Here is a 14400-nt window from a genome sequence, read left to right on the forward strand (position 1 = left end):
TCACTGAAGGATTTTTCGTTTTTTAGAGAAGCGGACTGTGTTATTAATTACTTGTTACTTTGCTTAAAATTCATTTTATGTACCCTATGGCTTCTCTATGCCCACAGGGATAAAATAGTCGCCCTTTAAATTTCAGTTCATCATTCATCAGCATGGGTAATAAATGACGACAGATAAAAAAAATGAGAGCACCAACAAGAATTTTTATGAACATAAACTGCATCCAGCCAACTGTATAGGAGCACTTATATATTTATATTGAATAGACCGTTAAAAGCCCACTCTGATCAATGCCCATAAGCATGTCAGGATTCAAAAGCATCAGAAACCTATTTAACAAGATCCAAAAACATCAGAAACCTATTTATAGAGCTAAATCCTTGGGGCATGGCTGCAGCCTGCAGTAGACCACTATGGGTCTTCTGCATCTTAGCTAGGGCCTAGGGGTCAAGATGGTACAAAAGATTTCTTGTGGATCTTAGGTAGGGCTGGTAAATGGCTGAATTCTTGTCAAAATTGCTGCTGCAAGAAGTACACCAAGTATCAGACTTTGGATTTGCCTTTTCCCTTTGTGATACAAGTGAAACGAGTCTTCTTTGTTTTTTTGTTCTTTCTGCCAGAATCCCCATCTGAATCGTCATCACTACTATTGTCATGCTTACCATTTGTTTTCTTCCGGGAACCTGATCCATATACGTATTCCTTGGCCTTCTGCTTGGTCCTTTCTTCTGTAAGTTCATCTTCAGTCTTTGGTTTCCAAATGAAAATGGACCTGCAAGGACCACCTCATTAGTTGTGTGAGGAAGGATCTAGCATTGGATAGTGATGCTGACTACTAATACATCGACAGGTATACCTTGAGCTTCCTGTCGCCAGGATATCATCTTGCGGATGTAGCTTATTTACTGGGCTGATTGTTGTTATGTCAGGGTCCATCACCTCAGCTAGAAGCTTCCCAGAACTGGTATCTATGAAATCAATTGGATGCAAAGCAACACCGTTGTAGTTCTCACTTATGTAACGACCAACGACCGCAACAGTTTCTGTGTAATCCTGCAGAACATTATCACCCCATTTCAAAATTGGGTGCATCTTAGTGAAATAATAATAAAATTCAAAAATGAAAGGAAGTTTTAGTTAAACTGAAACCTTTGGGTCCCATTCAGCTTTGAAGGGAGTCAGGTGACGGTTGAAATCATGACTGTGTACAATTTCTCTACTTGGGGATTGCAGATCACCGAAAATATAGTCCCATACACGAATCCGGTTGTCCTGACATGTTGTCAAGATCTTATTCCCACTTTGTGGAGAAAAATATCCTGAATTAACAACCCGTCCATGAGCAAGGCTGGCAAGGGGTGAGTTGGCTTCAAGCTTTCTTGTATCCCAAATACGGGCCTAATAATCACAGAGATGTGGAAATATTAAATATAAATTAAATAAGAAGGGATATTGTACATATGCACGACACACTCACATAGTGATCATTTCCACTGCTCAGAAGAACTTCAGGATGTGCAGGGCTGCAATGAAGGGTGGTTACCTTGCTACCCTTTTTATGTATGAGAATAGGATGTCCAATTCTTGTCTTTGATCGTCTATCCAGGCTACAAGAATTAAGAATAGCTTACAACAGAATGCCAAGGCATATTTCATACATGCAAGTTTTACAACAATATCTCTGAATTCAAATATAAAATAATCACTGATGACAAACTGTTTGAATTGAGCTAGCAACCAAATGCATCAGATGCATCACAGCAACAATTCAACCAATTATTTCAAAGGAATCTGCATATAAAGCCACATTCTGCACTGTAAGGTATAAATCTCAGAAATGAACCACCCACTTCCTAGAGATACTCACAAGTAAAGAAAACCGAAGTTATCTGCCACCAAAATAAGACCTTTGTCAGTGTTTAAGTCCATCCCATATATCATGCGCCAAGAGCTCGGACCCTGTTGTGACCAACAAACAAGGACCGGGGTTCATTAAAAACATGCCCACAATTGATGCAAATCAATTCAGATCAATGCTATCTAATTACAGTACAAGATGCTCGTATATAGACTGAAAAATAACATCTTTATAACTTCTTTTCGACAGTGTAATCCATAGAAGCTTGACTCAAAAGCAAACTTACATTCCAACCATTCGGGTTGAGATTTAACAAGGGGGAGCCAATGCCAGTATCCAAGTCTGTGCAACTGATAGTACCATCAGAGGAAGCTGTATATAGTATCCCATCATTGGCGTTATCAATCCTGAACAAGGTCAAATCAAGTTGCAACATTTTCATCCTTGCAAGAGAGAGACTGATAACAACTATCAAGGAATATTCTTACTTCATACTGTTCAGAATGCAGGAGTGCACAGAATCGTATGTAATCTTCTCATGCAACTTAACATAATCCCAAATACCCAGAAGACCTTTCTGTGTGGAAATAAAAAAGATCCATTAGTACTTGGCTACATGTTCCTGCAATATAGCCATTTTTGCACACACGCAATGCAGAATATTTGTAAGGAATTTTAGAGGGCAACAAGGTTCAACAGTAGGAGTGCAATACCTTGTCTCCTGATAAAAGAACATTGTTCCTAGTTGGATGAAATTCCAAGCAAGTCACACGCCTCTGATGAAATTTTATGTTTCCACACTCTAGTTGGTTGGGTATCAGAAATTTGGGCTTAACCTAGCATTGCAAAGAGGAGAATACTGACAAATGTGGTACTAGAAAAAAAGAGCAATATGAAATATTGCAATTGACAACAATAAGAATACAGAAGATTAGGCATTAGTCAAATCTCACTTAGTACCATGGAAATCTTGCCCTTGACTTGGCTCTGAAAGACATAATCTAATGAAGTGTTTATATTCCTTCTAGGGGCTGGGATAACACCATGCTCCATTGCTACTCTATGTGGGCAAGTCAAGGTTGTATGACCTGTTTATGAGGAAAACATAGGGTAAGTGACTCAAATAGAAAACCAACATTCATGTCATTTCATCTAAGGATACGTGATCTCTAACAGATGTGGCACCCTCATACTCCAAGATTGATTTGGTACTGTTGATAAAGCTTCTGAATCGTAAGTGAAACATGTAAACGGCCATGAGGCATCCAAAGGGAGCAGCTTTAAATTTTCTGCCAGCAGAAACACAACGAAATACTATGTGCTGGTTCATCCGTGCAACTTCTTTAAGATTTCTTTAAAAACAAATAATGCCTAACCTACTTTCATGAGCATGAGTTACTTAGACAAGAGTCCTTCAAAAAAGATATTTCCGCATGTAACACGAACACTAACTCATAAACAATAATCCTTGACAGCCCCATCCGCACTGCAAAAAACTGTTTGTTCACCCAAAATTAGTGACTCTTGTACTCCAAAAGCACAACGAGATAACACGCAGACATAGATATGAGAACCTGGCATCTTGCATAGGAAGCAGGGCTTCATGGGGCAGTCGATGTACACGGCCCCCTTGAACCCTGCCTCGTGCCCTGTCCTTTTGCACACCTGCAACCAGACACAACAAAGAATACATGAGTTCCCCAGCACGGGAAATGAATAAAAAAGGGTACCACACCACCACAGACACCATAAAAGGAAAGTTTTCCAACAACGAAGCACAAATAATTTCTGAATTCAGCAGAAAAGAAGACACATTTACATGCCAAGACCATAAACAAATTAGTTTAAAACGATTGGAAAATGTAACAGCCATTTCCCTGTTATTAGACCCAAGTAGTCCAACGGGTTAGCAGCGGACCGACTTAACATCCCCAAATCCCAATTTTGCGCCGAGGACGAGAGGCAACATCCACTCTCAAAGACGGCCACAGCGAGCGAAAGAAATAGCTTTCTCGCTCCAAAATTCTAACTTAGGCTCCAAGCATCAGCGGGTATCATCTTTCTGAACATAAATGGAAAAGGACATAGCAGAAATACGAGGGAAAAGAGCAAGAAAATCCTGATATTACATTTGTTGCACAGACCCGTACCTTGCATACTTTCTTGAGGCTGATGGTGATCCGGCCCTTCCTCCCGCCCCTCTTCTCCCCCGCCGCCGCCGCTGCGGGATGCTCCTTGGCCGCGGCCTCGACAACAGCCGCCTCCTCTTCGACCTCCTCGTCGTCGTCGTCGTCGTCAGCGACTTCTTCTCCGGATGCTTCCGCTTCGTCTTCCTCGTCGGAGGATGAGGAGGAACTGTCCTGCCGCTGCTCCTCTTCGTCGGAGGCCTCCTCGACGGCGTGCCGCCCGCCGCTGCGGCGGCGGCGGCGGTTGTAGACGAACTGGGCGCGGGTGGTGGGGCCCATGTGTCGGCGACAGGGGCGTGGCCTCGGCAGGCGGGAAGGGGGAGGTGTGGTGGGGAACGGGGAGACGAGGCGGTTGGTTGTGGGTTTGGGGTTTATGGGTTGGCCAGGGATTGCTGCTACTTTGCTTTGATGTTGGTGCGACCAAATGGAAATGAAGCAAGGAAGGAGGTCAGATTTTATTTTCCTGCCCGAGTTTTCTTTTGGATCAATGCGCAACGAGCTGTCTAAATTTAGCTGTTAGGATCTAAACAATCCAGCTACCGTTTTAACATAACTAAGCTAAATTTTAGCTGGATCTATTAGCTGCAGATCCAAACATCCATCCCAGCTAAAATTTAGCTAGGGGACTTTTAGCTGATTAAAGTTTGCTTCTAAAATTTTAGCTAGCTAAATTTTAGTTGGGTGGACCCTAAAGATCAGTTTGGTAGGAACGGCTCCGGCCATAGTTTCTCCCGTGGAATATCTTTTTCTTCGGATTTTCTGATTGGCAAAATGTTTGATAAAACAGCTTTTCCAGTTGTTTAAAATGGTAAAATATCCATATTACCCTTGTATTTTTTATTTTTCTTTTCACTTTCTATTTCTTTTTCTTTCCTTTTTCTTCTCATTCTCTCTCCTCCTTATCCATTCGGCCATCAGCCATTCCCAATCCCTGTCAGGCTCCCGCAGTGGTGGCGGGGGCGAGGCTGGAGCGAGGTGCGAGGCGGAGCTAACCGAGTAGCAGCGACAGGACGAGGCCGCGGAGATCAAGTGCCGAGGACCACAAGGAGGCAGAGCGCGTGAAGAGGTCCACATGTGAGGAGGCAGAGCGCAGGGGCAAATATAGCAAGCGAGGTGGAGGAGCCGCAGTGAGTTTGTTTTTTTTCTCCTCCTCCGTTTTTCGGCTCCTCTCAATGGGAAATTCAAAGTTCCCTCGACGGAGCCATTTGCTTCCACCTTGTTTGGTAGGGCTCTAGTATAAGCTTTTGAGAGAGCTGGAGCTGGAGCCCTGCCAAAAAAATCTAAGAGATTAGGTTCATAGGCTACAAATTCACGTACTTTAAATGGATTAATTAATAACTCTGTCCTTACTTATTTTATGAGCATGCCACGGAGCGATCCTCCTCTTTCCTTTTGTTGAAAATATTTTCCCGTATATTCAATCTCAAGAACTACATCTATATAAACCCTCGCCTCTAATTATTCGATTACTTGCTTAATTTTATTAAAAAATTGCCTTGTTTAAGAGTCCAATTGTCCAAACTATATGAGTATGTATTGTGGTATAACCCAATATATCCTTCGGGTCAACATAATTGTCATGCAAGTCTCTTCTACTATCATCAAAATGCGTATCATGCTACGATTTTTAGGCAACTCAGTTCCATCTCTCTTTAATTTATAAATATTTACCATATATGTCTAATTTTCAGCGCAGTTTTTAGCTAAGTAGTCATGCACCTATCATTAATATGCATGGTATATTTTACAGAAGCACTAAATGAGGTTGAGATAATCATCTGTAACTTATTAGTTTCGGTTGCAACTCCAGTGCTGCTCTATTCTATTTTGAAAAGGATTATTCAAAAAGAGACATCTCACACTAGTATGGTTTTAATGCTGCGACAAAGATTAAAGACACTCCAGTGAACTGAATGGTGCAGCTTATTGCCACGACCAGCAGCTGCGCACCGCAGGAATGAACACACGGTCAACAAGTCAGGAGCCGTGAAAACCATATTATTGATGTGGTCCATAGTAGTATTGATGTGGTCAGCTCAATACAGACATTGTGGTTTACATGGGCCTAAAGAACTAATCTTTGTGTTGCAAGTCCTTTTTTCAATACGTAGGTCTAAATAAATTTCCTTATGCTCTAAAAGTTATCTTTCTTTAACTTTTCATTCACATTGTGGTCTCATCTCAGCACAAACTCTTTAAGATAACAAAAAGAACCTCGAAGTTTTTGGCTGAAAAAGTATGAGTGGTGGATCCACCCCTGTTCATGTAATCTAGTTTTCAAAAAGAATATGAATCTTTTTAGAATGCATGGTTCGTTAGAAGCATGAACATGAAAACATAGGATTGAAGTGCCTCCCCTTTCCAAATACTATGTATGGAAAAGACAACAATTGCTCATTAGGTTCTTGGATGCTTTATAGAAGAAAAACACGAGAATGGTAGATGTAGAAATAATAAGAGAGGAGATGGAGACAAGACACATTCTAACACTTGGATAAACTACTATAAATCCCCCTTCATCGTTTCTTTGCTGCCAAGGAGACTCAGTTTCTTGCATAACTAGCTACGTAGATAAAAAAATCATCTCTAACTAGGTTGTGGAGGAGTATGAGTTTCATTGTCTGATTTAAATTCCAGTGTCCTTGTGAACTGAGCGTAGAGCTGGTAATATTTTTTTTAGAATCTGCTTACCTAGTTTTGAGTCCTCAACTTAGGGTGTGTTCGTTTTCTACTCTCTAGACTTTAAACCCGTCACATCAAAGAGAATCTTGTCATTTAGAAGTATTAAATAAAGTCTAATTATAAAACTTTTTGCACAGATGGATGCTAATTCGCGAGACAAATTTAATGAGCCTAATTAATCCATAATTTGCCACAGTGATGCTACAGTAACCATCCGCTAATCATGGTCTAATATACCTCATTAGATTCGTCTCGCGAATTAGCCCTGAGGTTCTGCAATTAGTTTTATAATTAGACTTTATTTAATACTTCTAAATGACAAGATTCTCTTTGATGTGACGGGTCTAAACTCTACACCCTAGCAAACGAACCCACGTGTGCTTATATTTTTTAATTTGTTTAAAAAATTAACCATCGCTATTTTTTCAGCCAGCGCGTGTATGATCTGTAGCGATGAATTGACGGTACATGCGTGCCTCTATAGTATAGTCTATATAGTACATGTAGTTCAGAAAAAAAAAGGCCATCCAAAATAATGTCCGAACTCGGCAAACGGGGTCAGGATTCAGAATGGACAGTTCACCGGCCATTGGATAGCACGTACACGTACCCCGACGGTACCAGGGGATGTCGCCAGGCGCACAGCGCACTGCGCATGACACCAGACCGTCCAGACGTACCCTATCCTCTGACAGTGGACCATCCCGGTGCTACCGTATCCACATCCGAGCGGGTCGCCCGACTATATACGGTACAGATAAGCCGGGGCCCAGGGCAAGGCGGTGACGTCACGGGTAGGCCCGCCACGGCGTTTCATGTCGCCTCGGCTGCCTTGCCAAGGGAAGCGAGGCGACACGTGAGCGCCGCAGCTTGCGGGGAGACGCGTCTCGGGCCCGCGCGTCAGTGGACGGAGTATCGTCGCTGCATGTCTATGGGTTGAGTGTAACGTTTCCTACTGGTGCTGAGGCCTGAGGGGACTCCTCCAAGTCCTACGACCATGGAAAGGCAGATCGCTTCTTCGTCCACGCACTGACGTCCAGACTACAGGTCTACAGCTGACAATGATCTTAAAATATAATTATTAATATCTAGTAGATGTTGTCTTCTATAATTTAAAGTTAGGACATGCTATCTGTCTATTTAAGCAATCAGATCCAATCACAAATAACTGGCTTTTTGAACATTGATAGTCTTCAAAATACAATTTTTAACTAGCATTATTTTTTACTACAAAATATTTAGAAAATATAAGAAAAAAATATAGTTTCATAGTTTTAAATTAAATCTAATTGCATCGCTTTTAAATATTCAAACTCAATACGTAGAAAAATAGTATGCAAAGTATAAAATAATTGACTTAAGACGACCATAGAACATCACTTATTTATTTGTGGCGAATATATCCCTGCACGTTATTCTGTTGATTAATCTTTCTTTGAAAATTCTTGCTCTTGGCCTCACCGAGTATATTACTAGTCTCGCTATTAGTAGTGTACTTTTCTTATGTACTAGTTTAAGAACATCAAGTATAAGAATAAACAATGTGAGTTATTTTTTTGTTAACAAGTACAATAAAAGAGTTATCTCGCATGATTGGCTGCATCTTCAAGTTTCATACTAACATGGTTTGTTTCGGGCTCTTCTGCAAAAGAAATAAATGGCCTTATCCTATATGAGACAGGAAATGAGTTAGTACGAAATATGGCATACTTCTTGCTAACTTGGACTAGGGAACCATTAGTTGTTGATTGGATCAAGATCATTGTATTCTTGCCGCTTTTGTCCACAATGTCAGTAGTTCTAACCACCATTTGCATATAGTTTTATTGAGTGATTAGAAAATATTAATTCTCCAATCTATCCGTATTCCAACATAATGAAAGAACACACGAATAGCCGTTGTATATTTGTATGATTCTAATACAACACAATATTGTTTCCACCCCATTTTATAAAGCAAGGGACATCATCACCATTAAATTCACCAATTTAGAGGACCAGCTAGACTTTCTTCCAAAAATAAAATATTTTTCTTCTACCACACTCAAACAATTTCTCTGCATATTGCGTTTACCCTATCATGTATCTATCTACTGCTCTATATCTCCCCAAATATAAGGAATTCTATAAACTCAACTAGAGTTTGGATTGTTCATTGCTAGTTCTGCCAACTTTTTGGCACGAGTGATAACGGTTTGCTCGTGTATCGGTGGGAAAAAGATAGCTTGGGCGTGCCACACTAGGATCGATCCAAATACCTATTAAAGGAGGGCCGAGGTAAACTTAAATAACCCCTTACTCCATATGATTGTAAGACAATTTGCACACCAAAAGCTCGCCTATGTCCGCTTGACCTATGTCTTTAATATTTCATGCCTTTTATTATCTCTTTTACTTTGATTGTGCTGGTGGTAGCCCCGCCAAATCTTTGGATAACGGTTCGCCCGTTAATCGGCCAGAAAGTGACAAGAGCATAGCAGCTACCAAAAGGAGCCGGCTATGCTAGACAGTTTGCTTACCGAAAGCTCAGCCGTGTCCACAACGCCTGTACCTATAGCATTTTACGCCTATATGGTCATGCCATTTACTAACTCTGCCTCGGCCCGCAATAAAAAAACAAGAGCGCACATAGACAGAGACAGACAGCAGTCCTCCCCCAAATCCCCCATTTCAAAATTCCACCCGATTCAATTTCAAACCACAATCCCCCCTTCCTTCCTCTTCACAGCTCCGTCCATCCTCCTCCATCTCCATCGCCATCCCCAATCCTGAGCTGAAAGCAAGGCCAGGGGCATCATAGCAGTAGCAGCCCCGCACCAGGCGAGGCACACAGGCCACCACCACGAGACAGGGACACGGGCGCCAATCCCCATCCACCACCACCACCACCCTCCCAGCTTCCGTTTGCTTCACTCCCACTGCTGCTCCTCACTCGGCCGCTGCACCGCCCGCCGCGACAGATCTCGCCCGCCGGGACCCTAATGCCGCCGGCGGCCGCGCTGGGGGACTGACGCCGATGCAGCGCCTGGCGGGCATGGCGGACGGCGAGGCCAGGGGGCGGACTCTCGGCGCCGTCATCAAGGAGAAGGATGAGGAGCTCGCGCTCTTCCTCGAGATGCGCCGCCGCGAGAAGGAGCGTGGCGCCGCCGCGGACCAGCTCCTTCTCTCCGGCGGCGCCGCGGCGGGGGACGGGATGCTGCAACTCGACCCGCCGCCACCCGCCGGTGAGAGCTTCGTTTGGGCCTCTTCTTCGGGCCTCCCGCGGCCGTTTCTCGGCAATTTTGGTCCTGTTTTGACGGAAACCCTAGATTACTCTGATTTGAGCTTCTGGTTCCGTGGGGTCGTAGAGCCCAAGCCGGCGGCGTACAAGGTGGCCGGTGGCGGATTCAGGAGGGCGCCGGGCGGAGCGGACGACTTCCTCAATGCGGACGCCGGCGACAAGAACGATTACGACTGGTGGGTGCATAGTTCCGGGCTTTTACTGGTATTAGCTAGTAAATTCTAAATTTCCGTGTTTTCGCTGCGGGCATCATAACCATTGCGAGGATGCTTCTAGCTTATTCTGAGTGTAGCATTTTGTGAGCTTCAGTTCTGTTCGGTTCTATTCTAGTTAAGGCACGAGGTTGGGAGCTTTGTGGGGGGTTTTAGATGTGTTATTTTTGGTGCGGGTTCATCTTGATCTCCCATCCTTCTTGCTAAATGCAAATCTGCTATGTTGTGTTGCACCCACGGGAAATAGAAAACTGTGACCTTTAGGGACTGAGAAATTTCAGTTGATTGTCTTTGGGTTCTAGCCTCCTAGTTGTTCGCATCTGATGCATCATTCTTCAGCTGAATGGTGATTATCGTAGTGCCAAGCTCCAATTTTTCTCTAATTTTTTCCTTTGGTTTCATCCAGCTCAATCTGCTCGTGCTTTCATCTGTTAAATTGTTGACAGCGTACCATAAAGTCTGTCTTCTGTGAAAATTTAGTGATGTTAGTTAGAATTCAGCTGTTGTTGCTTGAAAGGTTGGGTGATGGTGGTTGTTGGAGGTAACAGTTGGATCTCTTGTCATCCCTGGTTGCTGCTTCTTTCTTCCATTGCTTGCCTAGTTAATGCACGCTCATAAAGTTGTGCTATCTGTTTCTGGAGTTATGAATCGATTAAGTTTCAATTGGCTTTGTTCCTTCTCTTTGCTTTCTGGTTGGTTAGCTAGCTAACGTGTCTCTAGCTAGCCATGTTTCCTGTGAATTTGGTGCTTTTGCGGTAGATGCAATAGTTCTGTATTGGACACATTTCGACATCGGATGCCTTAAGTCATATGACCTACTAGCTACCTATCTTGGCCCTAGCTGATTTGAAATGTATTTAGTTGGTGCTGTTTAACTTGCATGCTAAATATCTGTCGTTACTGTGGGTTCTATTAGCAGGTGTGAGAAACTTAGATGACTTGGGGATAATGACACATATTACTTTGTATTGGTTTAATAATTTTTTTTCTAGTTAATAGGGTATAGATTTCTTAGTATTTAAATTATAGGTGGCCCATGTTAACACATGAAGACAATTTCTTTTTTTCAAGAGTTTGAATATTGGTTTCCTTGGTTATATGTGGTTGGTAGGGGGCAGGTGGACTATGTGACAAATTCACAGGATGTTTTCTTTTTTGTTCTTGCGTGGTTTGTAGAAGTGCTGGGTTAGTTAATTGATTTGGTTAGGGTGAAGTTAATCTAAGCGGGTGGGGAAGGGAGTTAAAGTGACCGATTAAATGGTTTTGTGTTTGTGCTGATTAAGTCAGATCTCAGCTGTACAATTATTTACTCCATCCAGAGTGTACAATATCAGACTATACAGGATAATTAATTATTCTGGGACTTGACTGTGTCTCTGGATCAGTAAAGTGATACCTTATTATTCTCATTACTATATATTGATATCACTCTTATGCTATGTTTACCAAACACCATTTTAATGATCTCCGATCTCATCTCAGGCTCAGGTGGTATTCCGCATATTTTTTATACTTTTGTTCCTTGTATTCTCGATATCCAATTTAAATTCATTCTGCTGCATCCTAAATTTTATTGGAGGCGACTTCTGATCTGCAGCTTTGAAGTTATTGTATAACTGTCTCATAACAAAGTTGTTTACTTTCAGGCTTCTGACACCACCAGGAACTCCACTTTTCCCATCTCTAGATGTTGAGTCAAAAAGGTCCCCAGTGAGCCAAGTTGGAACGCCAAAGACTCGTCCAACTGCCTTAAAATCAAGGGTGGGTCATTTGGACATAAGCTGCACTTTGGTTCTTAGGAGTACAATATTATTGCAAAGCAATATTTCTTAGCAGCACACCTGAATTTGCAAAATTTCACCTCTTGGTGGACATGGAACATACTTTCTAGAGAGTAACATAACAGGGTACTTTTAAGTTATTTCAGATTCCGTATGACAGGCAAGCTCCCCAAAGATGATCCATCGTCTGCTGGGCCTCACATAACATTAACTGCAACGATACCATTTTTATTTTTGTTTGTTGTGTACTCCTATCTGACATGAAGCTTGCTTTTATGTGGGCCTCTCTTGTCTAAAGAGAGTTTTATTTGGAAGGTTCAGCGATGAATCCTATATCGCGTTGGTAACTTATGTCTTACTAGAAATTCTTTCAGTAACCTAGGTGTTACCTACTTTCCGTAAGTATACTAACTACTACTTCATGTTTATTACTTCCTGTTATATGATTATATCTTCTCATAATTTATTATTTCAGTTGGCCAATCATCAAGATCCTCCATCAAGAACCAACCTCCCATTAAGAACAGCATCATCGAACAGCTTGAACTCAGCTGCTACAACCCGTCGACCATCATCATCTGGAGGGCTTACATCTAATTCATCAAGGCCTTCAACACCAACTGGACGCCCTGCATTGGCAGCTAATTCCAAAGGTTCGAGACCTTCAACCCCTACTTCCCGGGCAACTGTACCTGCCAAAACTGGAGCTTCTGCCCCAAGATCATCGACACCAACTTCAAGGTCAACGCTTCCTTCAACCAGGTCAACCACCCCTTCAAGCAGGGCAGCTGGCCCTGCTAGCAGGAATCCAGCTTCTACAGGCAGAGCATCTGCGCCTGCTAGTAGGTCATCAACACCTACTTCAAGATCATCAATACCTGCTACCACTACTTCAAGATCATCAATACCTGCTACCAGGTCGACAACACCTTCATCCAGGCCCTCCATACCAGCACAAAGCAAGCCTACATCAAGGGCATCAACCCCAACAAGGCGACCTTCTGCCCCTTCGTCCCAACATGGTAACTTGGCTGCACCAGTTAGATCGTCCTCAATCTCCAAATCAGGTTCCACAATGCCCAAAGGTTCTTCCCCAGCAAAATCAACAGCGCATACACCTTCAAGAGGCAGCTCACCTACTGTCAAATCAAGACCATGGAAACCATCTGAAATGCCTGGCTTCTCTCTTGATGCGCCTCCAAACCTAAGGACATCTCTACCAGAAAGACCAACCTCTGCCACCCGGGGCAGACCTGGGGCACCTAGTTCAAGGTCTTCCTCTGTTGAGAGTGGGCCAGCTGCTCGACCAAGACGGCAGTCTTGCTCTCCGTCCAGAGGAAGGACTCTGAGTGGCAGCGTGCCTTCAGGGAGCTCCATGCCAGCAGTGAGAAGATCACATCTCAATGGAGGTGACACTGTGAACCCAGTTCAAATGGGTAATAAGATGGTTGAAAGGGTTGTGCACATGAGAAGGCTAGTTCCTCCAAAGCATGATGATCAAAGATCCAGCCTCAACAGTATGTCTGGTAAATCGTCAAATTCTCCAGATAGCTCGGGCTTTGGTAGGACATTGTCAAAAAAATCACTGGATATGGCACTAAGGCATATGGTATGTTTTACATTCCCTCAGTTTAGCTAATAGCAACGTTTCTATATTCAATGAATTGAACTTGAGGTGTAATTTGTTTTTTACAGGACATAAGGCGCAGCATTCCAAACAATTTACGGCCTCTTATGACAAGCATCCCAGCATCATCTGTTCATAGCGCACGATCAGGATCCACAAGGAGCAGACCAATGAGCGTTTCGGACTCACCTCTTGCAACAAGCAGCAATGCCAGCTCTGAGCCGAGCGTCAACAACAACCTGATGTGCCTGGATAGTATTGATATTGATGATGAGTTGAGCAGCGATAGAGCAGGAACCTATGGACGGTGATTCACTTATTTGAAAAAAAAGCATAAAGGCATGATTCTGATGGAATTATTTGGATACAGAATATTTAGAGCGGCAGGGTAGAAGATCTTCTCCAAGACGATCGGAGTATCCAACGAGCCTTATTATTCTGTTATATGTAGGTTCTTTGAATGTCCAATATTTATATCCAGTTCATTCGTGTCATGTCATGCGCTGCTCCATGTGCAATTGCAACCCCGGACCTTTATATGCTATTGAAAAGTGTCCTTTATGTGATAAATTTCTTGAGCACTGTACCATCTTGGATATGCATTGTGCTTCATGATTTTACCCTGGTGGTGGAACATGCCCTACTGGCTGAAACTGTTTTGTATGTGTCCTACGGAATTTTGTGGCTGTCTGCTTGACAGTGTAGTTACTGACATAGAACGTAAACGGCCATGGCCTTCCAGGTCTGCTCATAGCTAAAATGATGCAGAACCTC

General features: G+C 42.9%; 2 protein-coding genes across 4 annotated transcripts; one reads left to right on the forward strand and one right to left on the reverse strand.

Moving 5' to 3' along the window:
* Nucleotides 1–222: 222 nt before the first annotated feature.
* Nucleotides 223–4445, reverse strand: LOC112891853 (DNA damage-binding protein 2). Of its 2 annotated transcripts, XM_025958841.1 has the most exons (12): nucleotides 4009–4139; nucleotides 3433–3523; nucleotides 3311–3354; nucleotides 2819–2946; nucleotides 2572–2694; nucleotides 2347–2435; nucleotides 2145–2265; nucleotides 1868–1959; nucleotides 1478–1607; nucleotides 1150–1398; nucleotides 857–1053; nucleotides 223–772 (listed from the first exon to the last, which is right to left on the reverse strand). In XM_025958841.1, the coding sequence occupies exons 1-12, from the start codon at nucleotides 4013–4015 to the stop codon at nucleotides 544–546; spliced, it is 1500 nt and encodes a 499-aa protein (XP_025814626.1). In that variant the 5' UTR covers nucleotides 4016–4139; the 3' UTR covers nucleotides 223–543. The 2 variants fall into 2 exon arrangements, with proteins under 2 accessions (XP_025814626.1, XP_025814624.1); XM_025958839.1 differs by lacking the exon at nucleotides 3311–3354 and having other exon boundaries at nucleotides 4009–4445.
* Nucleotides 4446–9392: 4947 nt separating this feature from the next.
* LOC112893533 (uncharacterized serine-rich protein C215.13) lies at nucleotides 9393–14246 on the forward strand. 2 transcript variants are annotated; one of them, XM_025960917.1, is made up of 5 exons: nucleotides 9396–9950; nucleotides 10074–10182; nucleotides 11865–11979; nucleotides 12475–13608; nucleotides 13695–14032. In XM_025960917.1, exons 1-5 carry the CDS (start codon nucleotides 9743–9745, stop codon nucleotides 13935–13937), a joined length of 1809 nt encoding a protein of 602 aa, XP_025816702.1. In that variant the 5' UTR covers nucleotides 9396–9742; the 3' UTR covers nucleotides 13938–14032. The 2 variants fall into 2 exon arrangements, with proteins under 2 accessions (XP_025816701.1, XP_025816702.1); XM_025960916.1 differs by having other exon boundaries at nucleotides 9393–10182; nucleotides 13695–14246.
* Nucleotides 14247–14400: the final 154 nt, after the last annotated feature.

The sequence above is a fragment of the Panicum hallii genome, chromosome 5, assembly GCF_002211085.1.
Source record: "Panicum hallii strain FIL2 chromosome 5, PHallii_v3.1, whole genome shotgun sequence".
NCBI classification, from domain to species: Eukaryota; Viridiplantae; Streptophyta; class Magnoliopsida; order Poales; family Poaceae; genus Panicum; species Panicum hallii.